The following is a 24,519-nucleotide window of genomic DNA, read 5'->3' as shown; positions in this document are numbered from 1 at the left end:
ACTCACCCCTTCCCTAATCACCCCGGAAAAATGAAGGTCCTGGTCTCTAAAGACCCCTTCAAAGAACAAACAGGCCCTGGAACAAAACCTGGAACTCCCTTGGGGAGTGGAGAGACTCAGTGTGGCACCATCTATGTGATGCTCATGTTGTCCTGTGCCGGGGTTGACGGGGAAGCTATTCTCCAGGGCAGATGCAATTCAGGCGACTCCTGTGAGACTCTGAAAGTCCACCTCCCCTCTATACCTTACCCTGGAGCAGCACTGTCAGGGTGACAGGCATCTTCTTAGGTGTGATGTCACTCAGTGGCGGCTGCCTTGGTGAGCGTTGGAGCGCTGTGTTAGCAGGGGGCTGAGGAGGAGGCTGGCAGGAGAGCCAAGATGACTTCAGCCTCTAAAATTCTTGGTCATGACTGGCGCAGGGTGGAATCGAAATGCCCTTCCTGTTTAAAAAAACAAAAAATCAGGGTCAGGTTTGTCCACTCATTCAATAATATGTCTAGAACTATTATGTGGCAGGCACAGGGACATACAGAGATGTCCAAAGGCATGGTCCCTGCTCTCTGGGAGCTTCTGGTCCTATCAGGGGACACAGTCACTAAGTTAACGAGATCCTATTGGATAGTGACAGGTGCTCTAAGGGAATAAGATGAGATAATGGGATAGAAAGTGGCTGGGCTGGGACTGGGGGCTACTTTGGGTGGGCTATAATAACAGGCCTTTTTGAAGAAATGGCAGTTGAGTTGAAATGGATGAAAAGATGCAAAGATCCACGCTTCCCCAAATGACAGTTTGAGAGCAAAATACAGGTTCCCAGCCCCATCTTAGATTTCGTGAATGAAAATTTTAGGGGCAGGGCCTAGGAATTTGCCTTTTTTTCTTCCAAATGATTCCCATGCACTTTGAAACTGGAGACCTTCCTTGGGGCTTTTACTTTAGAATCACACTGGTGAATTTCAGGGTACCTTCCAATTCCCGGAGTCTGTGGCTTAGGGAAGGGAGCCTCTTTGTGTGTGAAAGCCAGGGGTAGGGAGAGTAGCAGGACTGCTTGTGGTCAGACTGCAGGATGCAGAAAATAAGCGTGCGCAGCTCCTCACCACACCGCGCTCACCCAGGGCCCTGTGTCTTTGGCTGTCAGGAGTTCTAAACCTGCTCCCCAGGAGGCCCTCCCTCATCCCACTCCCACTCCTGTTGAATTCCACGTGCTGAGAGGGTTGCAGTCATAGCTGCATGGATCAGCTCTATTTCTTGTGCGTTGGGAACCATTCCAAACAGTTGGTACATGCGCGCTCTCCAGGCATATTTTTAGGATCCTAGGGTGGGTTGCCTGTGTCTCCCCGCCCCCACCCCGTCTGCCCCCGACCCCCACCCCATCCGCCCTGAGTGTGGGAGGGAGGTCTTCATGCTGCCGGCACTCGGGACCTGCCTGACCGCCGACACCGCCGGAGTGTGGGCTTTTAAACCTGCAGCAGCTGCCGCAGTAGAAACGCACATTAGTCACAGCAGACACCGGCAGCCTCAGGTGGGACAAGTCTTGTTTCTTCCAGCCTGTGGGGGGCGGGGCCACGGCTCCCCCCCACCACCCCCTGCCCACGGAGCAAGAATCTATCTCCCTGGCAGGAGACCTGGCGCCAGGTGAATGGAGACACCTGTTGTGTCCCCTTCCTTCCTTCCTCTGGCCTCAGTTCCCCATCTATGCAATAGGAAGAACCCTTTGGGATTTCTTTGCGAGGAGAGAAAGGGGAATTTTGCTTTAAAAGGAGCCCTTCCCGGCCGTGCGCGGTGGCTCACGCCTGTAATCCCAGCACTTTGGGAGGCCGAGGTGGGCGGATCACCTGAGGTCAGGAGTTCAAGACCAGCCTGGCCAACAGGGTGAAACCCCGTCTCTACTAAAAATACAAAAATTATCACGCCCGTAGTCCCAGCTACTCGGGAGGCTGAGGCAGGAGAATCGCTTGAACCCGGGAGGCGGAGGTAGCAGTGAGCTGAGATCGCGCCACTGCACTCCAGCCTCGGCGACAGAGCGAGGCTCCGTCTCAAAAATAAATAAATAAATAAATAAATTTAAAATAAAATAAAAAGGAGCCCTTCCCCCTTTCACTTGCTCTTCTCCGCGATCGCTGCTTTCAGCTGGGCAACAGCACAGCGCGGTCCTGCGCATCCGGGGCTGCGCTCCCAGACCGGTGGCTGGGGAGTAGGTTGCAGGGGTGTCACTGGTGTCACTGTGTCAGGGGGAGGAGGAAGAGGAGGAGGAAGAGGTGGCGGCAAGGTCGCGGTCTGAGGTTCTGGTGCTCGCCGCCGCCCAGCTCCCAGCCGAGGCTTTCTCGACCGCGCCAATAAAAGGCCGCCCCCACCCGCCCCCGCGCCCCGCAGCCCTGCTGGACACCCGGGGCTGCAGCTGAGCGGGCGCAGACAGGCCGAGGCGGGCGCCGGGCGCGCAGGGACCGAGGGACCGAGGGCTCCCCATGAGCGCACGTGGGCCGGGCGGTCCGCAAGCCCGGCTGAGAGCGCGCCATGGGGCAGGCGGGCTGCAAGGGGCTCTGCCTGTCGTTGTTCGACTACAAGACCGAGAAGTATGTCATCGCCAAGAACAAGAAGGTGGGCCTGCTGTACCGGCTGCTGCAGGCCTCCATCCTGGCGTACCTGGTGGTGTAAGTTCTCCGCGGACTTTCGGGAAGGCGGGGGAGGGGCAGGGCGGGTGCCAGCCGCCGCGTCCTTCTCCAGGGTCCTGGAATTCGCAGGCGTGCACGCGGTTTTCCCGGTAGCTGGGGGTCTGTGAGCCTGCTTGCGGTGGGGGTCCTCTTTGGGTCCTTGGGTGTAGGAGTAGGGTGAAGAGAGGGGGCTCTCCACTCCCCCACTGGCGCTAGAGGTGATGAGAGGTGGGCAGGGGCCTTCTGGGTTCCTCGATTTATCAGGCTTTCCCTGCAGCTGCTTCTCCCAGAGTCGGGTCCCCACGTGTTAGGGCCATGGGAAGGGGGCACGGATGCCAGGGGGCTGGGTGGCAGCTGTCGCCCCAGGAGCCTCCCTGGGCCTTGGCCTGGCAGCTGACCCAGGCGCCGGCAGGTTATTTATAATCACAGGGTGTCACTGCCTACTCAGAGCTGGAGAAACTCATCAGCCCGGCATGTTCCTGAGCTGCCTTTCGGTCAGCTTGCCCCACCCGCGGCCAGCCTCTCTGGTGTCCAGCTGGGGATCCTGCCCAGAGGCCTCTATCTCTGCACCCAGCTCGGCCGTCCCCTTCCCCCATCCTCATGCCACCTGGCAGGAGCTGGCTCCACAAAGCCAAAGGGGCCACTTGTGGAGGCTGCTCTGCCAGGCGGCTTCAGAGCCCTGACCCCGGGGTGGGTGGGGGGTGAGCAGGTGGAGGGGGGAAGCAGCGCTGGACAGTGGGGATGCGCCTCATTCCACTCTTTCAGTAAATGCGGTGGAGTTCCTCCTGCTTCCTCCTGGGAGGGCAGCCCTGAAGCCTGGCTCTCCCTCGGAGGTCCAGCAGTCCGCATTTTCTGAGCTGCATCCCCAGGCCCCTGGCCGCCTCCCACCTGAGCGGCCTCGTAGGCGCTGTGCTGTTACTCAGCCAGGCCTGCCTGTCCTCCTCCACTCCCTTAGCATCCACTCAGCCCCCAGATCTGGGCTCTCCAGTAACTCCCTCTCCCTTCCTCCCTGGCCTTCCCACAGTGTAATTATTGGGCTTATTTGGGGGATCATTTGCCTAATGTCTCTGTCAGTCCGGGAATGCCCTGAGGGTGGGGCTCAGCAGCACTTAACTGCTTAGGGAATAGATGTGAAATGAACGCGTGAATGAATAAATGGAGTTGCTTTGGCTTAAACAATAGAAATTTAATTCTCGCAGTCCTGGATGTGGAAATCTGAGATGAGGGTGGTAGCATGGTTCGGGGTCTCAGGGGGGGCTCTCTCCTTGGCTTGCAGATGGCCACCTCTCGCTGTGTCCTCACATGGCAGGGAAAGCAGGACACATTTAACTAAGTACAAGTATGAAAATTAGGAAATTGGCGGCCGGGCGCTGTGGCTCATGCCTGTAATCCCAGCCCTTTGGGAAGCCGAGGTGGGTGGATCACCTGAGGTCAGGAGTTCGAGACCAGCCTGGCCAACATGGAGAAACCCTGTCTCTACTAAAAATACAAAACAATTAGCCGGGCATGATAGTGGCGCCTGTAATCCCAGCTACTCGGGAGGCTGAGGCAGGAGAGTGTGTCTCTATGGATTTGCCTATTCTGGGTATTTCGTATAAATGAAATTGTATAGTATGCGGCCTTTTTTTTTTTTTTTCTGGCTTCTTTCACTTGGTGTCATGTTTTCAAGGCTCACCCACGTTGTGGCATCTATCAGCCCTCCATTCCTCTTTGTGGCTGATACTATCCCGCTGTGTGGGGCTGCCACATTGTGGTCATGCATTCATCAGCTGATGGACATTTGGGTGGTTTTCACACCGCTGAGTCTGGTGGCTCATGCCTGTAACCCCAGCCCTTTGGGAGACCGAGGTGGGTGGATCACTTAAGGTCAGGAGTTCAAGGCTAGCCTGACCAACATGGTAAAACACCGTCTCTACTAAAAATTCAAAAATTAGCTGGGTGTGGTGGCAAGCAACTGTAATCTCAGCTACTCGCACCAGTGCACTCCAGCCCGGGCAGCAGAGTGAGACTCTGTCTCAAAAAAAAAAAGAAGAATGCTTCTGAGAACATTCATGTACAAGTTTTTTGTGTGGACATGTTTTCAATTTTTTAATTTTTAATTATTATTATTTTTTTGAGATGGAGTTTCACTCTTGTTGCCCAGGCTGGAGTGCAATGGCATGATCTCAGCTCACTACAACCTCCGCCTCCCGGGTTCAAGAGATTCTCCTGCCTCAGCCTCTGGATTAACTGGGATTACAGGCATGCACCACCACGCCTGGCTAATTTTTGTATTTTTTTAGTAGACACGGAGTTTCACCATGTTGGTCAGGATGGTCTCGAACTCCTGACCTCAGGTGATCCACCCGCCTTGGCCTCCCAAAGTGCTGGGATGACAGGCGTGAGCCACTGCACCTGGCCATGTTCTCAATCTCTTGGGAATTTTCTGGCTTGTGTGGTAACTCCATCCTTAACCTTTTGAGGAACTGCTAAACTGTTTTCTACGATAGCTACCTCATTTTACATCCCTATCAGTGATATACGGGGGTTCTAATTTCTTCACAACCTCATCAACACCTGTTATCTGTAGGGTTTTTACAAAATGATAGCCATCCTAGTGGAAGTGAAGTGCTGTTTTATTATGGTTTTGATTTGCATTTCCCTAATGACCAACGGTGTTCAGCATCTTTTCATATGCTTAATTGGGCATTTGTGTATCTGTTTTTTTGTTTTTGTTTTTGTTTTTGTTTTTGAGATGGGGTCTCACTCTGTCCCCCAGGCTGGAGTGCAGTGGCGCGATCTCAGCTCACTGCAAGCACTGCCTCCCGGGTTCACACCATTCTCCTGCCTCAGCCTCCCGAGTAGCTGGGACTACAGGCGCCCGCCACCACTCCCGGCTAATTTTTTGTATTTTTAGTAGAGACGGGGTTTCACCATGTTAGTCAGGATGGTCTCAATCTCCTGACCTCGTGATCCTCCCGCCTTGGCCTCCCAAAGTGCTGGGATTATAGGTGTGAGCCACTGCGCCCAGCCTCTTTTTTTTTGGAAATGTCTATTCAAATCCTTTGCTCATTTTTAAATTGGATTATTTGCCTTTTTATTGTTAAATTATAAGAGTTTTTTATATCTTCTGGATACTAAACCCTTAACAGCTACATTATTTCAAATGTTTTCTCCCATTCGGTGGGTTGTCTTTTCACTTTCTTGAGAGTGTCTTTTGATGCATGAACGTTTTAAATTTTTATGAAGTCCAACTTACCTATTTTTTTTTTATTGCTTGTGTTTTTCGTGTCAATAAGTATGGGATTTGTACTCTTATTTCATTATTTTGTTGTTGTTTTTGAGGCTGGGTCTCCCTCTGTCACCTGGGCACAATCATGGCTCACTGCAGCCTGGACCTCCCAGGCTCAAGGGATCCTCCCACCTCAGCCTCCCGAGTAGCTGGGATGACAGACTGGTGCCACCATGCCTAGATTACTTTTTTGTTTTTCATAGAGATGGGGTCTCACTATGTTGCCCAGGCTGGTCTCAAACTCCTGGGCTCAAGCAATCCTCCTGCCTTGGTCTCCCAAAGTGCTAGGAGTACAGGTGCGAGCCACCGTGCCTGGCCTGTACTCTTATTTCATAGAATGCCCCTCAGTTTGGGTTTGTTTGAGGTCTCCTCGTGATTGGTTTCAGGTTAGGCACCATTTCATCTAACCACCATCGCAACCCCAGAGGGAGGCGCTGTCACCCCATGTTATGTATGGGAAATTGGCTTGCCTGTGGTCACCAAACCAGTATGTGGCTGAGCTGGTTTCAGCCCAGGCTTGTCCACTTGGGGCCTCTGAGTGGACAGTGGTCTTTGCCTCTTTTTTTTTTTTTTTTTTTTTTTGAGACAGAATCTCCCTCTGTCACTCAGGCTGGCGTGCAGTGGCATGATCTCAGCTTACTGCAAGCTCTGCCTCCTGGGTTCACGCCATTCTCCTGCCTCAGCCTCCTGAGTAGCTGGGACTACAGGTGCCCACCACCACGCCCGGCTAATTTTTTGTATTTTTTTTTTTTTAGTACAGACAGGGTTTCACTGTGTTAGCCAGGATGGCCTCGATCTCCTGACCTTGTGATCTGCCTGCCTCAGATTATAGGCGTGAGCCACCGCGCCCAGCTGGTCTTTGCCTCTTTAGGGCCCCCATCTCTAGGGTTGCTTGTCGCCTCTGCTACTTGCAGGACTGGGTTTCAGTCAGCAGTGGGAGCTGTGGCCCCTGCCCAGGAGCTAGTGGGACAGGTGGAGCCCTGAGCCTGCCCCACCTCAACTAGGAGTTGCTGTGACTGCTACCCCACCCCAGGCCTGGGGAAGCTCCCTGAAGGCAGCAGTGTGGCTGATGCCCACGTACCGGCCCCCTTCCCACAGATGGGTGTTCCTGATAAAGAAGGGTTACCAAGACGTCGACACCTCCCTGCAGAGTGCTGTCATCACCAAAGTCAAGGGCGTGGCCTTCACCAACACCTCGGATCTCGGGCAGCGGATCTGGGATGTCGCCGACTACGTCATTCCAGCCCAGGTCTGAGTCCCCACCTAGCACACAGCCAGGGCTGGCAGGGCCTGTCCTGGTTCGGGTGGGTGACACGGGAAGCTTCTTGGATATGCAGGGACCCCCATCCATCATCTCCCTTGGTCCAAGACAGCTGCCAGGGCTTGCAGAGCGTGACCCTGTCCAGATCCTACCTCCCATGACAAACCCCTGCCCTCTTTGACTGTGCCGCGGACGACTGCTCTGTTCTATCTGAGTCTGTTGAGAACAAATGGGACCCAGAGAACTTTCAGGTCATTGTGAGTTGGGTGGGCTGGCACAGAGAACCCCCCTTCTAAGTCACTGCCTCTGGGAATAGCTCTCCAGCCTGTTCACAGTTGGCCAGGGCCAGGGCAGCCTGAGCCCTGCTCCCACTTCTCCCAGATGCTGAGGCAGTTGGGGTTTGTGAGTCTGAAGGAGATCTGGGTCAATAGACATCTACTTGGGGACTGTGGGGTCCATGAGCAGATGGGCAGAGTCTACCAATTTTGTGGCCCCGTTATCCCCAATACCCAGGCAGAGGGACCAACCTCTTTCAGGTAATGCTGGGAAGGTGGGGTGGTCCTTAAGGGGCAGGAGGGGGTTCCTTACTGCGTCTCTGGTTCCTTAGGGAGAGAACGTCTTTTTTGTGGTCACCAACCTGATCGTGACCCCCAACCAGCGGCAGAACATCTGTGCTGAGGTTTGATTTGGCAAGGGGCCCTGGCGTGGGGGTGGGAGAGCCACCAGCAGAGGTTGGGGTCTACTTTCTTCTGAAGCAAGGGTGTCTGTCCACTCCAAGGGTCTCGGGAGGCTGTGTGCACCCGTGTGTGGTTCCTGCATTGTATGGGGGAGAAGCAGGTTCTCAAAGTGTGTGTGGGCCAGGCCAGCGAAGAACCCCTATTCTAACTCCCGGAGTGGGACCCGGCTCTGAGCTGGGGGGAACCCCCCCATCCAGGTGCCTCTCCTCTCCTGGCAGAATGAAGGCATTCCTGATGGCGCGTGCTCCAAGGACAGCGACTGCCACCCCGGGGAGGCGGTTACAGCTGGAAACGGTGAGGCCTGGAGCGGCCACGGGCTGAAGGAGGACTGGGAGTGGGAGGCTCCTGGCATTGATCCCGTCCCACCCCTGCAGGAGTGAAGACCGGCCGCTGCCTGCGGAGAGAGAACGCGGCCAGAGGCACCTGTGAAATCTTTGCCTGGTGCCCGTTGGAGACAAGCTCCAGGCCGGAGTGAGTGGCTGCAGCCTCAGGACCCTGAGGGGTTTCCCGGCCCCGCGCGGTGGGTCCCAGCCTGAGGGTGGAGTCCTGCCCACTCTGGGAGCCTCACGCTGAGGGAGGAGTCAGGCTGTCCCAGCGAGGCCCGATGGTCTCCCCAGCATGAGCAAATTAACTGTCCTGGACAGAGGCTCCAGGGGACCCAAGGAACAGGCCTCACACTGGCCCAGGCCCGGGGGAGGGGCACAGGGGTGGGGCCTCCTGGACAGGCTGTTCTGGGTTGGTTTTCAGGGAGCCATTCCTGAAGGAGGCCGAAGACTTCACCATTTTCATAAAGAACCACATCCGTTTCCCCAAATTCAACTTCTCCAAGTATGTAGGCTTGGCTACTGGTGGCCAGGGGTGGGCCTTGGTCCATGAGGGGCCTGGGCTGGCCCTCCGCGGGTCTCTGCCTGGGGGGTGTGTGTGTGTGTGCGTGTCTGTGTGTGTGCGTGTGTTCGCGTGTGTGTGCATGCGTGCACATGTGTGCGTGTGTGCGTGTGTGCGTGCATGTGTCTGCGTGCGTGTGTGCGTGCGTGTCTGTGTGCGTGCGTGTCTGTGTGTGTGCGTGTGTTCGCATGTGTGCGGGAGTGCGCGCGTGTGTGTGCGTGTGTGTGATGTCTGCATGTGAGTGGGTGATGTCTGCATGTGAATAAACGGTGGGTGGCACTGGGGTGCCCCTTCCCCTGCTGTAAAGTAGGGTGCTGCTGCAGGGAGCTGTCAGCACTCAGGTTGGTGAGGGACCGAGTGACTCCTGGCCAGGCCCGGGAACATCAAGTCTTACGTCATTTCTCGGCTGCCCGTGGCCTCCACCCAGGAGCAATGTGATGGACGTCAAGGACAGAGCTTTCCTGAAATCATGCCACTTTGGCCCCAAGAACCACTACTGCCCCATCTTCCGACTGGGCTCCGTGATCCGCTGGGCTGGGAGCGACTTCCAGGATATAGCCCTGGAGGTGGGTGGGGTGCACGCAGGGAGCCCTCCCTGAGGGCCTGGGGGCACTGGGCCTGGCTCTGCGACGAAGAGGGTGTGGACGGGGACTCGTGGGCCGAGGGTGGCCCTGCAAAGTCACCTGCCCCCAGGGACTCAATGTTTTCAGAATTGGCTGTGGCACACAGGCAGGCTGTGGCAGCGCTCAGACCACGGGCACTCAGTGAGAGCCAGACCTGGCACCTGCTGTGCAGTTCTGAGTCCTTGGGGCACCAGCTGAAGGTGAGGCAGAGGGAGCCCCTTTGGCACATGCTAGCTGGACTGTGAAGTGCCTGTCCAGAGATGCCCACTCTGGGCAGCTCCCTTCTCTCTGAAGAACGAGGGAGGGAGCCCCAGGGCTGGGGCGATGCAGTGTTCTCAGCTGCTCCATGGGGGGACGAAGCTTCCCGGAGGGTGGTCTCGAGGGGCTGACCTCGTGCCTGAGTGCCTCCTCCTATTGTCCAGTGCCGGTGAAGGGCTGGCCTGGGACGGTGTCCGTCTCCGGAAAGCTGTGTGTGCTGATCCTCGTCTCTCTTTTATCAAGGGTGGTGTGATAGGAATTAATATTGAATGGAACTGTGATCTTGATAAAGCTGCCTCTGAGTGCCACCCTCACTATTCTTTTAGCCGTCTGGACAATAAGCTTTCAAAGTCTGTCTCCTCCGGGTACAACTTCAGGTAACCGCTGCCTTGTGCCCCCTTGTGACCTGACCATGATCAGTGGCACTCCTCTGGGTGCCAGCACTATGAGGCCCCTTCCTGGGGGTGGGCGTCAGAGCGGGAGGTGCAGGGACAGATGGCCGAGGAGAGGTGTGGACCCCAGCAGAACGGCCAGCGACCGAAGCTGGGGGTGCCTCTGGGAGAGGAGAGCCTGTGTTCTTGCCTGTTCTCTCAGTGAAGCCGAGTCTTGCTGCCTCTGCTGCATCCTTTCCATCCGCACTTTGGTGACCCAGGGGTTGCCCAGAGTAGGGTGGGGAAGCCCTTGCTCCTCAGGGAATGTCTGGCAGGGATTTCAAAGAGCTGGATGCGTCTTTGTTTTTGGCTCAGTGAGAAGGTCTGCAAGCCGCTCCTGGGGCTGCTGCGAGTCAGGGTCCCGGGAGTCCTTCTGAGTCCCCAGAGCAGCCACATGGGTGCTGCCAAAAGAGGGAAGGCCAGGCAGGCTGAGGCCTCCCCTGGGCCCTGTCTCCCTCAGATTTGCCAGATATTACCGAGACGCAGCCGGGGTGGAGTTCCGCACCCTGATGAAAGCCTATGGGATCCGCTTTGACGTGATGGTGAACGGCAAGGTGTGTGCGCCTTCTCCTGTTCTGAGGCTGGGCGGGGGACGGGGGACGTTGGGAGGGTCCCTGGGGGTCCCCCTGTGCGTTCTCCTGTTCTGAGGCTGGGTGGAGTGGGGGAGGGGGATGGTGGGGAAAGTTGGGAGGGTCTCTGGGGGCCCCGCTGTCCAACCTGCCTCGCTCACTCGCCTTGTCTCTATCTTCCAGGCAGGGAAGTTCAGCATCATTCCCACCATCATCAACGTGGGCTCTGGGGTGGCGCTCATGGGTGCTGTGAGTACCTCCCCTCCCTCCCCGCTTCCCACCCTCTCCCCTGGCGGCCGCACTGGCAAGGAGGGGGAGGCCGTTGTTCAGGAGGAACATGTCCCAGTGCCCCCAGAAAGAACCAGAGCTGGCAAGATCAGAATGGGCGTGGGAAAAAAGGGCTTTCTGGGATTTCACGCTCTGCCAGCTGTCCCCAGGTAGCAGTGACAGCCTGAGTCTCTTTCCAGAGCCAGGGAGGCATGTGCCGGTAGCTCTGCAGCTGTGGGTGGGTTTAGGTCAGTCCCCAGCCGAGGCGTGGCTGGGATATCCCTGGGATCCCAGGTGAGTCCCTGAACTTCTAAAGTCTCTATCTCTACTTCTGCTAAAAGAGGGCAGGATTAGGCCAGGCACGGTGACTCACACCTGTAATCCCAACACTTTGGGAGGCTGAGGCGGGCGGATCACCTGAGGTTGGGAGTTTGAGACCAGCCTGACCAACATGGAGAAACCCCGCCTCTACTAAAAATACAAAAATTAGCCGGGTGTGGTGGCACATGCTTGTAATTCCAGCTACTCAGGAGGCTGAGGCAGGAGAATCGCTTGAACCCGGAAGGAGGAGGTTGCAGTGAGCCCAGATCGCACCCCTGCACTCCAGCCTGGACAACAAGAGCAAAACTCCATCTCCCCCCCCCCGCAAAAAAAAGGCAGGACTAGGCTGTAGACAGTTTCTTAGCCTGGGTGCTGCTGACTTTTTGGGTTGGATAATTCTGTGTTGTGATCTTACGCACATCCTTTGACGTGCCCTTAAACATTCCACAATGCACAGAGGGCTGTGCTGGGTGTTGTAGGATGTTTTTGTTTGTTTTCTATTTCGTATTTCACACTTTTCCGGTCTGATACTATTTATCTTCCCAGACCCTGAGGATGTTGATTTCAGAGACAGGGTCTTGCTCTGTTGCCCAGGCTGGAGTGCAGTGGCATGTTCATGGCTCACCGCAGTCTTGAACTCCTGGGCTCAAGTGATCCTCCCACCTCAGCCTCCCCACTAGCCAGGGCTGCAGGTGCACCACCACGCGTGGCTAATTTTTAAATTTTTGGTAGAAATGGGGTCTATGTTGGCCAGGCTGATCTTGAACCCCTGGGCTCAGGCAATCCTGCGGCATTGGCCTCCCAAAGTGCTGGGATTACAAGTGTGAGTCACCACACCCAGCCCACTGTAGGATGTTTAAGAGCATTCCCGGTTTCTACCTACTAGATGTCAGGGGCACCCTGCCCTGCAGTTGTGATGGAGCGAAATCCCAGCTGGCTGAGAACCACCCGACCAAAAGGCTGAGAGGCAGGAAGACGGCCCTGTGACTCTTCCTTAGAGGTGGCCCTTCAGCGGGGCCGCGAGCAGCTCACAAGGGAGGAGACGCAGGGGCTGAGGGCAGGGAAAGGCGTCCTGAGCCTGCACTGCCCCGTGGTCCTGGAGTTTTTGAGAGCTATGGGAGTGGTCAGTGCCCATCCTGGCAGGTCCCTTTCCCGGGTTTCCGGCGGCCTCTTCCCTTGTTCCTCTGCCTTTGCACGCAAGACAGCCCCACTGGAGGAGTCCATCGGGACCCCGGGGTGACTTTTGTTGAGGCCGGGAAAATTGTGTCCCGTACCAGGACCCAGAGACCACGATCCTGGGAGGGGGTCAAGAAAAGTGAGCCCCACATGGATCCCTACCTGCAGACAGTCACTGGGAGGGTCCCGGATGTTTGCGCCTGTTACTTTCTTAGAGAAGGCCCACCTTCAGCTATCACTTTTCTTTTTTTCTTTTGAGACGGAGTCTCGCTCTGTCGCCCAGGCTGGAGTGCAATGGCACAATCTTGGCTCACTGCAGCCTCTGACTCCCAGGCTCAAGCAATTCTTCTGCCTCAGCCTCCTGAGTAGCTGGGATTACAGGCGTGCGCCACCATGCCCGGTTAATTTTTGTATTTTTGTAGAGACAGAGTTTCACCATGTTGTGCAGGCTGGTCTCGAACTCCTGACCTCAGGTGATCCTCCCACCTCGGCCTCCCAGTGCTGGGATTACAGGCGTTAGTCACCGCGCCCGGCCCACACATCACTTTCTTGTGATGTGAGTAAAATCAGAGCACCCTCTGGGGACAGAACTGTGAACTGGAGGTAATGGTGCAGGAAGAGGTGGTGATCAAGGTTAGGTTTGGGGTTGGTCTCTGGGGAGCAGGGAATTGGTAAGCAACATTTTTGGCATCTAGGGGATGGATGTGCAGCACCCAGGGTCAGGGGGCCAAGATTCCTTGTTGGCCCCTCCACCAACCTTTCCCACCTCCACTCTCCTCCATCATTCAGGCCCCAACCCCGCCCTGTGCTATGGGTGGAGTCTCCCTCTGCTGGAGGAGAGGGGCAATTGCATGACCTGCTCTGTTCCATAGGGCACAGGTTTGGGTGTGAGGGGCTGAGCTGGGGTCGTCCACGTCATCATCTTCCTTTTTTGTTTGTTTTTGTTTTTGTTTTTGTCTTTTTTGAGATGGAGTTTTGCTCTTGTTGCCCAGGCTGGAGTGCAGTGGTGCGATCTCAGCTCACTGCAACCTCCACCTCCCGAGTTCAAGCGATTTTCCTGCCTCAGCCTCCTGAGTAGCTGAGACACCGCCACCACGCCCGGCTAATTTTTGTATTTTTTAGTAGAGACAGGGTTTCACCGTGTTGGCCAGGCTGGTCTCGAACTCCTGGCCTCAGGTGATCCGCCTGCCTCGGCTTCCCAAAGTGCTGGGATTACAGGCGTGAGCCACCGCACCTGGCACCCATCTTCTTTCTTTGACTAGAACCATAGCGTCCTTGTTGGTTAGAACCCTTCCAACCTATCTCACACTGACTACCATAGGGATCTTTCTAAATGCCAAAATTCGGGCTGTGGTGCCTCCGCCTCACCTAAAGGATGAGGACCAATGCCTCGGAAACATTCTAAGAAGCCCAACAGGCCAGTCCCCATCCCCTTCTCCAGAAGCGCCTCTCCCTCTTCCCGCACAGGCCCTGCAGCATTTCCCAGATGTGACAGGCTTGTTTCTCCCTCCATAATGTCCTTCCACCTCTTTGTCTTGTATAAATTCCTCTTTAGTCCTTAAGGACTGAATAGGGACCCTCCCCAGGCTGAGTCAAGTCCTGTCTGGGTCATAATCGACACGCCTGTCTCCTGCACCAGAGGGAGAGTCCCCAGGAGGTCTCTCTTGTCCAGATCCTCTCTGCACTTCGGTGCAGACCCTGGCACGTGCTGGGTGCCCAGCAAATGTGTTGAAGGAACGACTGGATGGGGTCCGGGTGGTGCGGGGTCGGGGAGTGCCTGGCCTATGGGATTGGGGGAGCTCCAGTCCAGCTTGAACTCCACCATGGACCAGCTCTGTGGTGTCAGACAAGGGTGCCCCTTGCTGAACCCAGTTTCCTCACCTGTTAAATGGGGACAGTGACGCCTCCTTTAGGGGCTGTTGCAGGATCAAAGGGGCAAAGTGCCCCAAATGAGCAGTGCTCTCAGAGGTCTAGGATTCTGAATCAGGGACCCCTCTTTTGCAGGGTGCTTTCTTCTGCGACCTGGTACTCATCTACCTCATCAAAAAGAGAGAGTTTTACCGTGACAAGAAGTACGAGGAAGTGAGGTCAGTTCTGCTTCCAGGCCGGCGGCCCGACGGCAGCCCTGTGGAGCACGCCCCTGGCTTCGAGCCTTTGCCCTGATGTGACATTGACGGCTGGGGTGGGAGGCAGGGGCTGGAGGGCCCGGAGAGGAGAAGTGTTCTGAGTACATGCTCTACAGAACCGGATCTGGCCTCGGCAGCAGTGGGAGAAGAGGGTGCTGTGGGCCACGGGGCAGGAGACGGAGTTCACAGGCTCCGCCTGATTCTGGACAAGTCCCAGGCCTCCTTGGGCCTCGGTTTCTCTATCTGGGAGATGAGAGAGTTGGTTTACAAATCAAACGGTGTCTGCAGCACTTCTGCTTTGGGATTCTTGGACTTGGTGGTCCTGGTGCGCCAGGGCTGAGGGAAGCTGGAGTAGTAAAGGAAAGAAAAGCAGATATTTTCTTCCACGCGGAGGCTGTTTCCGGAGTTTCCTGGGCCCTGGGTTCGGTGGGGTGTGCGTGTTCAGAGCGGCAGAGCACAGCATGGGTGGGGAACCCTGATGACTGTGGGAGGGCGGGAAGGGGAAGGGGCTGTGGCTTCGGTCTTTGGGGAAGGCTTTCTGGAGAAGTGGGGATCAGACTGGGAATTGGGACAGACACCTTAGCACTCCCTCAGCGCCCCCACAGCCTGGGACAGTGGGTGCAGGGTCTGCCTGTGTCATTCGCCTTACTGCAGTCCAGCTGCGGCCTGACCCCCAGCCCCATGTTATAGCCCTGCGCCCTGACCCTGGCCACAGGCTGAACCCCAACCACAGTCCTGACTGTGCTGCTGAAAGAAGCAGGATAGAGGAAGCAGGGCAGAGGACACAGGGTGGAGGACAAAGGGTGGAGGACTCAGGATGGAGGAAGCAGGGTGGAGGATGCTGGGTGGAGGACGCCGGGTGGAGGACGCTGGGTGGAGGACTCAGGGTGGAGGACGCCGGGTGGAGGATGCAGGGTGCAGGAAGCCGGGTGGAGGAAGCAGGTTGGAGGACTCAGGGTTGAGGACTCAGGGTGGAGGACTCAGGGTGGAGGAAGCAGGGTGGAGGATGCTGGGTGGAGGACTCAGGGTGGAGGAAGCAGGGCAGAGGACACAGTGTGGAGGACAAAGGGTGGAGAGAGCAGGGTGGAGGACTCAGGGTGGAGGACTCAGGGTGGAGGACTCAGGATGGAGGAAGCAGGGTGGAGGATGCTGGGTAGAGGACTCAGGGTGGAGGATGCCAGGTGGAGGACTCAGGGTGGAGGACTCAGGGTGGAGGACTCAGGGTGGAGGAAGCAGGGTGGAGGATGCTGGGTGGAGGACTCAGGGTGGAGGACTCAGGGTGGAGGACGCTGGGTGGAGGACTCAGGATGGAGGAAGCAGGGCAGAGGACACAGGGTGGAGGACAAAGGGTGGAGAGAGCAGGGTGGAGGAAGCAGGGTGGAGGATGCAGGGTGCAGGAAGCCGGGTGGAGGACGCCGGGTGGAGGACTCAGGGTGGAGGACGCCGGGTGGAGGATGCAGGGTGCAGGAAGCAGGGTGGAGGACTCGGTGGAGGAAGCAGGGTGGAGGACTCAGGGTGGAGGACTCAGGGTGGAGGAAGCCGGGTGGAGGAAGCAGGGTGGAGGACTCAGGGTGGAGGAAGCAGGGTGGAGGACTCTGGGTGGAGGACTCAGGGTGGAGGACTCAGGGTGGAGGAAGCAGGGTGGAGGAAGCAGGGTGGCGGCCTGCAGGGTGAGGGATTCTTCAAGGCCCACCCCGCCCGTCTCGGGGGGAGGCACCCTGCAGGGCCGTCCCAGGTGAACAGATTGTATCTTGTCCAGGGGCCTAGAAGACAGTTCCCAGGAGGCCGAGGATGAGGCATCGGGGCTGGGGCTATCTGAGCAGCTCACATCTGGGCCGGGGCTGCTGGGGATGCCGGAGCAGCAGGAGCTACAGGACCTGCCTGAGGCAAAGCGGGGAAGCAGCGGCCAGAAGGGGAACGGATCTGTGTGCCCACAGCTCCTGGAGCCCCACAGGTGAGGCCACTGCTAGGCCGACAGCCCGAGAACTGGGTCCTGCAGAGAGGTGTCCCCAAAGGGGGCTTCTCATGCCTGGCAGCTCCAGCGGACCCCTCTGCTCTGGGGTGACCTGGCCACAAGGCAGGACATCTAGGAACTGGGAGAGCCTGTGTGGGAAGGGGCTGGTGCTTTACCCCCCAAGGTCCCCCTTAGCTCCCCAGGCCCTGGATGGCCAGGGGTGCGTGCTGTGCATGCCGGCACTCAGATGATAGCAGCGTGCTGTTCCACAGCACTCACTCTCTGCCCGGAACCCCTCTGTACTCTCTGTATTTGTTAAGTCATGTAAGCAACTGAATGAGGTAGACACCGATCTTCCCCATTTTACAAATGAGGAAGCTGAGGCACAGAAAGGCTCAGTAATTTGCTCAAGTCACACAGCTGGTGAATGGCAGCGCTGGGATTTGCATCCCGGCAGTGTCTGTAGGATGAGGTTCTCCTGAGTTACTCTGCCTTTGCCGAACGTCTCTGTGCTCAGATGACACCCCCTCAGCCCCTCTTCTGTGTGCGATTCTGGGGCTGCCCTGGCCTCGGGAGGGTGCTGGCTGTGCTGCCAGGGGGTCCTCGGGCCGCGCTTCCTGGGGGTGCTGGCTTCTCTGCAGACGAGGCGCAGCCTGCGTGGGGAGGGCGTCTGGCTGGGTGGGGGGCCTGTCTCGGGCCTGCTCTGCATCTGCCTTGCAGAGTGCCTGTGCGGTGAGCAGGTGCCTGGCCCTTTCTGTGCCTTGTTTTCCCTTTTTTCCCCTCCCAGTGGGGGCTGGACACCTCATGCTCAGTCAGACTGGGGTTCTGTGACTCTCTTGCAACCACACCCCAGGTACTCACTGACCCTGGTGGCGTTTCTCCTGGCCCAGCTTTCGTTCCTTGCTGCTTCAGGAATTGGCAGCGTTCAGCTGGGAGCTGGGCCCGGGCAGGGAAGGAGCGAGAAATAGACTGGGCTGGAGAAGAGTGAGGAGAGAAAAAGGCAGGGGCTGCAGCAGTGGGGCAAGGAGGCTGGAGGCTAGGGGTCCGTATGGGGTAGGCCCAGAGCCTGGCAGCCCTCCTGTGCTCCCTAAGCTGACTCTTACTTCCTGGGCGCTCACTTGAGCTCCTATTCTGAGCAAGCGGGAAGCCCGACTGCCTGGCTTGTCTTGGCTGAGCCTCTCTGCGGCTGTGAGAGGCTCCGGACTCACAGGCCCACTCTCCAGCTGCCACTGCAATTGCTGCTGCTCCTTGCCGGGGCAACTCCAGAGGCTTCTGCCTGAGCATCTATGCGTGCTGGGCTTCTGCAGGAATCCTGGCGGACTGCGCTCTCTCTGAATGCTCTGCCTGCCTACAGTGCTGCCAGGAGCGTTGCTGCCTCTGGTGAGGCTGGCCCACCCACCGGCTCCCGACAGTCCTCTCTGCCCTGTGCACCCCCTCCCGCCCACACACAGGTCTGGCCATTTGCAGAATGCACAGGTGAATTTGGAGCAGCTGCAGACAGTGGAGACGTAGCCAGGGCTGTTGGCTACCAGCAGTGTCGCTGAAGACTTTGGGGCCAGAAACACCCGCAGCTCTGAACTGGGTAGAGGAGTCTGTGCCTGCATGAGACAGGGGCTTCCAGGCGCAGCCATCTCTCCTGAACTTTGGGATCTTGCTGCAAGCTTTTTGCTGAGTGAGGAGGGGAGCCTCCCAATGGTCAGAGGGGCTCGGACTTAGAAGAGGAGTCCCTGGAGCAGGTGTCCAGGGAAAGGGGCAGGCCAGGGCCCTGAGTGGAAGTGGAGTGTTTGGATTTTCCCTGAACCTGGCTGCACCTTCACTCATTCATATGTGCAGTAAACACGTATTGACGCATGCTGTGTGCTGGGCCCACCAAGAGGTGCTTAAACGAGACGCTGACCTATCCTCAGGGAGAGGGGCCCGCGTGTAATTCCTCCAAAGCCAACAGAGACATCACAGCCAGGCCCAGCCACTCCAGCTGGCCTTCCTCTAGCCTCTAGCAGAGTTTCCGAAATCCCTGCCGAGAATGATGGTTGCTCAGAGAAAGCTCTTGGACAACACTGGAGGGAACATTTGGGCTTGCCCCAAGGATAAAATTTAAAGGTGGCCATGGAGGCAACTAGGAAAAGACGGGAGCAGTCAGGAGGCAGCTGGCTCTTAGGGGGAGAAGCTAGCTTCTGGGGAGTCTAGGTAAGATGGGGAAGGGGAGGCAAGAGGCCTCTGCTCCATCTGACTCCGCCAGCCTCGGGAAGCTCGGGGAATATGGACCTGCCCAGATGGAAGATACGGTCGCCTTGGCCCTGCCGAGCTCCTGCCCTCCCCACCCCTCCTCAGAGGCTGGGCCTGAAGTGCTAACGAGATCAAGGATGGCGCCACTCAGCAGGTGTAAAAGGGCTGAGTTAGGGAGGCCCTCATTCTCCTCCCTCCATCCCCACGTGTCCCATGCCATATGGCCACACCCACCTACCGCACCCTCAGCTGCTCTCTGCCTCCATCGCTGTAGAGCCTTGCTTTTTATTTATTTATTTATTTTTTTTTGAGATAGAGTCTCGCTCTGTTGCCCAGGCTGGAGTGCAGTGGCGCGATCTCGGCTCACTGGAACCTACGCCTCCCAGGTTCAATCGATTCTCCTGTCTCAGCCTCCTAAGTAGCTGGGATTACAGGTGCCCACCACCACGCCTGGCTAATTTTTGTAGTTTTAGCGGAGGTGGGGTTTCACTATGTTGGCCAGGCTGGTCTCCAACTCATGACTTCAGATGATCCGCCAGCCTTGACCTCCAAAAGTGCTGGGATTACATGTGTGAGCCACCAAACCTGGCCAAGCCTTGCTATTTAAAGTGGGGTCCAGGGACCCGAGCCTGCTAGAAATGCAGGTCCTAGCTCCACCGTCCCCACACCCCCCACCCAAATCAGAAACTGCGTTTCAACAAGATTCCAAGGTGATTTGTGTGCACAGTGACATTTAAGAAGCCCTGGTTCTGAGGGGAAAAAGGCCAGCTTTGGTGGATGGAGCCAATTTCTAGGTCAGACTTACACGCATGCTACCTAGAGACCAAGAGGCTTCCTCCCCCACCCTGAAAGTAGCAGTATGCTCAGCTGATTTAAATTAAAATATTTTGACTAGGTAATACTTACATGATTCAAAGTTTAAAAGGTGCAAAAGGATAGTCAGTGAAAAGCAACCCTCCGTCCTCCCTGTTCCCCAGAGGCAGCCAGTGTTGCTAATGCAAGAGGCTCCCTGATTTTGCGGAGAACCCGTGTGGTTTCTTACACATTCACTCAGGTAATGAACTTCTGATGCCGGCGCTTAAGACCCAGTCTCCCCTGTCAAAAACGGACATGAAGTACGTTTCACTGTTGGGCTTGGGAGCTGACTAACTCTCTTCTCCTACCCCATTGTATGTGAGTTGTCTCCCTGTAAACCCAAGGTGAGAAACCTGGAGCTCAACCCTTGCCATTGCTCGAGCCACCTGGCAGAAAAGTCCTCCAGCACCGCCCTCACTCAACCAGTCCCAGTGGTGTCTGGGCGGCTCCCTGGAAGCATCCTCTTTGGAGGAGTTCTCTCTGCACACAGAAAGCGGGGGATGGTGAGAGCATCCCTCCACTGAGACTTTGGAGAGAAGGGGCCTGGCAGGTGTCAGTGAGACTGTTCCTGGGGCCCAGGGACATGGTCTGCAGAACAGGAACCTTCCTAGAGCAAAGCAACTTACTCGCTTTGGGTTTTCTAGGAAGGGAAACTGCGACAAGCCTATACTGCTCTCTGATTAGAAAGTGAAGATCCAGGCCGGGCGCGGTGCCTCACGCCTGTAATCCCAGCACTTTGGGAGGCCGAGGCGGGTGGATCACGAGGTCAGGAGTTCGAGACCAGCCTGGCCAACATGGCAAAACCCCGTCTCTACTAAAAATACTAAAATTAGCCAGGCATGGTGTCAGACGCCTGTAGTCCCAAGCTACTCGGGAGGCTGAGGCAGGAGAATCGCTTGAACCTGGGAGGCAGAGGTTGCAGTGAGCTGAGATCGTGCCACTGCACTCTGGCCTGGGCGACAGAGTGAGACTGTCTCAAAAAAAAAGAAAGTGAAGATCCAGGTGATCCACTTAGGTGTGTCACTTCTTCACTGATGCAAAGCCTTGCGTTTTATAACTTGGTGACTTTTAGGTTTGGGAGGAAGCAAAAAAGGCAGGGGTCATGGCTGCTGATTTTAACCAGACTTCGAAATGGCTGGCAGAAGCCACAGAACCTGAGGATAGTCATACTATTTGTTTCATATTGCAACGAAAATGCCTTCCTAGCCGGGCACGGTGGCTCACGCCTGTAATCCTAGCACCTTGGGAGGCCGAGGCAGGCGGATTGCCTGAGTTCAGTAGTTTGAGAACAGCCTGGGCGACACGGTGAAACCCTGTCTCTACTAAAATACAAAAAAATTAGCTGGGCATGGCGGCGTGCACTTGTAGTCCCAGCTACTCGGGAGGCTGAGGCAGGAGAATTGCTTGAACCCGCGAGGCGGAGGTTGCAGTGAGCCAAGATCGCGCCACTGCACTCCAGCCTGGGTGACAGAGCGAGACTCCGTCTCCAAAAAAAAGAAAATGTCTTCCTACAGTTAGTCATTCCTTCAGCTAGGAAATATTTATGGAGTCCCTGTGACGTGTCAGGTGTTGGACCAGACGCTGCTGAGACAGGGATGAGCAACACAGACACGATCCCTGCCCCCGAGGGTTTCCAGTCTAGTGGGGCATTGAACCCTTATCAAATGATCACACCTGTCATCGCAGACAGAATGGGGTGTTGGAGAGTTCAGCGAGGAGTAGCCAGAGAAGGTTTCCCCAAGGAAGCGACCTATGAGTTGAAATCTGAACGGTTATAGCAGCCTAACTAGGTGAGGGGAAAGCATTCCAGGTAAGGGAAACGCAGGTGTGAAGAGACGCTTTGACATGGGAAGGAGCAATGGAGAACCTGGGTGAAGGCGGCAGACAGGAGCCAGGTTTGGTGAGGCTTTTGTTTAATGAAGTTGACTGTCTTCAGCTGCAAGGTTGCCCCTTTAGACTTTGCTTCCTTAGAGGACTTAACCTCATTGTTTCTTCAAGGCCGGCCAAGTCTTCCAGTGACCTCTTGACTGCCCATCAGGGGCCCCGTGCTCAGAAGAGCCAGGGATCCCGTGACAGCTTCCAGACAGTGTCACACTCTTCCAGTTTCCTTGCTTTTTGCACAGCCCCCAGCTCCCACCGCTTTTGTGCATAATCTTGGTGCAAGAGTGGGAGGCTCATTAATCTGATGGAAACTGGCTTTTTTTTTAATTTTGTTTTTTTTTTTAAATTTTATTTTTTGAGACGGAGTCTCGCTCTATCGCCCAGGCTGGATGGGAGTGCAGTGGCGCAATCTTGGCTCACTGCAAGCTCCGCTTCCCGGGTTCACGCCATTCTCCTGCCTCAGCCTCCCGAGTAGCTGGGACTACAGGCACTCGCCACGCCTGGCTAATTTTTTGTATTTTTAGTAGAGACGGGGTTTCACTGTGTTAGCCAGGATGGTCTCGATCGCCTGACCTCATGATCCGCCCACCTTGGCCTCCCAAAGTGCTGGGATTACAGGCAGGAGCCACCGCGCCCGGCCAGAAACTGGCTTTTAAATGGGGAGAAGTGAAGCATGAACTGTAGCTCCTTTCAGACTTGGGAAGGCCCTTCTCCCTGGGCACTGGTTGCCTCACTGGGAAGAGGGGAGTGCCAGCCTCTCAAGAGCTCCTTTCTGTTCTGATATTCCAGGAGCACGTGAATTGCCTCTGCTTACGTTCAGGCCCTATCGTAAACCCAGCCGTCTAGCACCGAGTGATCCCATGCCTTTGGAAATGCCATGATGCTGCCCAACAGGAAATTTGTACATTGGGTGCTATCAATGTCACATCACAGGGACCAGCCATGAAAACAGCAAAGTGACGTCCACGTCTGATGCTGGGGTCATCAGGACGGACCCATCATGGCTATCTTTTTGCCCCACCCCCTGCCGTCAGTTCTTCCTTTCTCCGTGGCTGGCTACCCGCACTAGGGAACGGGTTGTAAATGGGGAACGTGACTTCCTTCCAGAGTCCTTGAGCACCTCAGCTAAGGACTGCAGTGCCCTGTAGAGTTCCTAGATTACCTCACTGGGAATGGCATCGTGCATGTCCGGAAAGGGCTCCATTTGGTTCCACTCCACTCCCCTCTCCAAGTGCCGCAACTTCCCTCAGAGCGTACTCTCCAGTGGATCCAAGAACTCTCTCTCCTAAAGACACCACCTTCCTGCCAGCTGTTTGCCCTTAGGCCAGTACACAGAATTAAAGTGGGGGAGATGGCAGACACTTTCTGGGACCTGCCCAAGATATGTATTCTCTGACACTCTTATTTGGTCATAAAACAATAAATGGTGTCAATTTCAAACGTGTCCTGATTTTTTTTCTCTTCATGCTTACTTGTTTTTTTTTTGAGATGGAATCTCGCTCTGTAGCCCAGGCTGGAGTGCAGTGGCACGACCTTGGCTCACTGCAGCTTCCACCTCCCAGGCTCAAGTGATTCTTCTGCCTCAGCCTCCTGAGTAGCGGGGATTACAGGCGTGCACCACCATGCATGGCTAATTTTTTTTGTATTTTTAGTAGAGACGGGGTTTCACCATGTTGGTCAGGCTGGTCTTGAACTCCTGACCTTGTGATCTGCCCACCTTGGCCTCCCAAAGTACTGGGATTACAGGCGACAGCCACCGCGCCCGGCCCATTTTTACCCATATTTTAAAGGAAAATGTAAAAAGGCAAGATCAAAAGAGGCAGACAGAAGAAACAATTAGTAAGTAATATATTATGTTCCTCATTATCTTGCAAAGAAATTCAAATTATGGAAATGCTTTAAATGAACAACTATTAAAAGTATAGACTAGGAAGGCACTGATAAAACTGGTACTTTTCATTCAATTAGTGTAATCTAACACAACTCTGGAAGTCACTTGGAATCAAATTTTTATCCTTTGCTGTAGGAACTCATTAAATTTCTCAAAACAATATAAACGCAGGCATTCATTGGAGCATTTTTTATAGTAGTGAACGTTTCAAACTTACTGCCCAACAATAGGGAAATGGTTAAGTACATCAGCTCACTTATCCCTCTTCCTTTTTCCTCCTCTCCCACCAGGCCGAGGACTCCCTCTGCTTCTCCCTTACACCAGGAATGAACCTTTCCTTCCCACTCAGAGGAGGTTCTGAGAGGACTGAGGTGGGCAAACCACTGAGGATCTTTAGTGGGGGCAGAGAAAGGGCTCACTGGGATTGTGGGGGCAACAGTATGGCCTCAGCTTCTCCTCGGTGTCGTGTGCATGTGTTCCTGAAGCCGAAACGGAATTTAACGGGTCTGGGTCCCAGATCCATTTCCATGACTGGCCATGGGCTATCTATGATCTGTCAAAAGGGGACTTGGATTCAAGCTCTCAGATCCCCTTCCAATCTAAAACAGATTCTTTTTTTAAAAAAATCCAAATGTGATTACATCACTTCAGACTAAAAACTTCCAAAGGCTTCCCCCATTTGCTCTGAGGATCAAGGCCAGGGCAAATGGGAGCTCACTGCAGCCTCAACCTCCTGGGCTCAAGTGATCTTGATCTTCCCATTCCAGCCTCCTGAGTAGCTGGACTACAGGCGCATGCCCCCATACCCATTGCTGCCCTCCATGATCTGGGTCTACCCTGTGGTGTCTTCTCTCACTCTCTAAATACAGAACATGCGCTTTCCTGAAGGTAACCCCTTCCCCACACTTGGCTATGTTATTCAACTTTTGGGTTTCAGATGTCATGTTATTTCCTCAAAGACTTCCTTGACCTCCATACCCCAACTTGGGCAAGGTTTGCTATGTCCTCTTCATAGTACTCACCATAATTTAAGCATTTGTGAAATCAGGTAATGCTGGTTTCCCCAGTTAACTATAAATCCAATGAGCACCATCATGTTCATTACTGTAATTTCTTTTTTTTAAGACAGGGCTCACTGT

The 24,519-nt window shown here is 55.5% G+C and overlaps 1 protein-coding gene across 6 annotated transcripts; it reads left to right on the top strand.

The window, feature by feature from the left end:
- The first annotated feature begins 2,150 nt into the window (after positions 1-2,150).
- P2RX5 (purinergic receptor P2X 5) lies at positions 2,151-23,751 on the top strand. Of its 6 annotated transcripts, none has more exons than XM_054459288.2 (13): positions 2,151-2,648; positions 7,018-7,168; positions 7,788-7,859; positions 8,136-8,211; positions 8,292-8,388; positions 8,665-8,745; positions 9,230-9,368; positions 9,927-10,060; positions 10,575-10,668; positions 10,867-10,932; positions 14,452-14,534; positions 16,333-16,527; positions 23,671-23,751. In XM_054459288.2, the coding sequence occupies exons 1-13, from the start codon at positions 2,512-2,514 to the stop codon at positions 23,708-23,710; spliced, it is 1,365 nt and encodes a 454-aa protein (XP_054315263.2). In that variant the 5' UTR covers positions 2,151-2,511; the 3' UTR covers positions 23,711-23,751. The 6 variants fall into 6 exon arrangements, with proteins under 6 accessions (XP_054315263.2, XP_054315264.1, XP_054315262.1 ...); XM_054459289.2 differs by lacking the exon at positions 23,671-23,751 and adding an exon at positions 22,279-23,251; XM_054459287.2 differs by lacking the exon at positions 23,671-23,751 and adding an exon at positions 17,979-19,082.
- The last annotated feature ends 768 nt before the right edge of the window (positions 23,752-24,519 follow it).

Source organism: Pongo pygmaeus, chromosome 19 (genome assembly GCF_028885625.2).
Source record: "Pongo pygmaeus isolate AG05252 chromosome 19, NHGRI_mPonPyg2-v2.0_pri, whole genome shotgun sequence".
In the NCBI taxonomy this organism is placed as follows: domain Eukaryota; kingdom Metazoa; phylum Chordata; class Mammalia; order Primates; family Hominidae; genus Pongo; species Pongo pygmaeus.
Note: the sequence above shows the minus strand (reverse complement) of the source record. Positions and strands in the feature narration are given on the sequence as shown.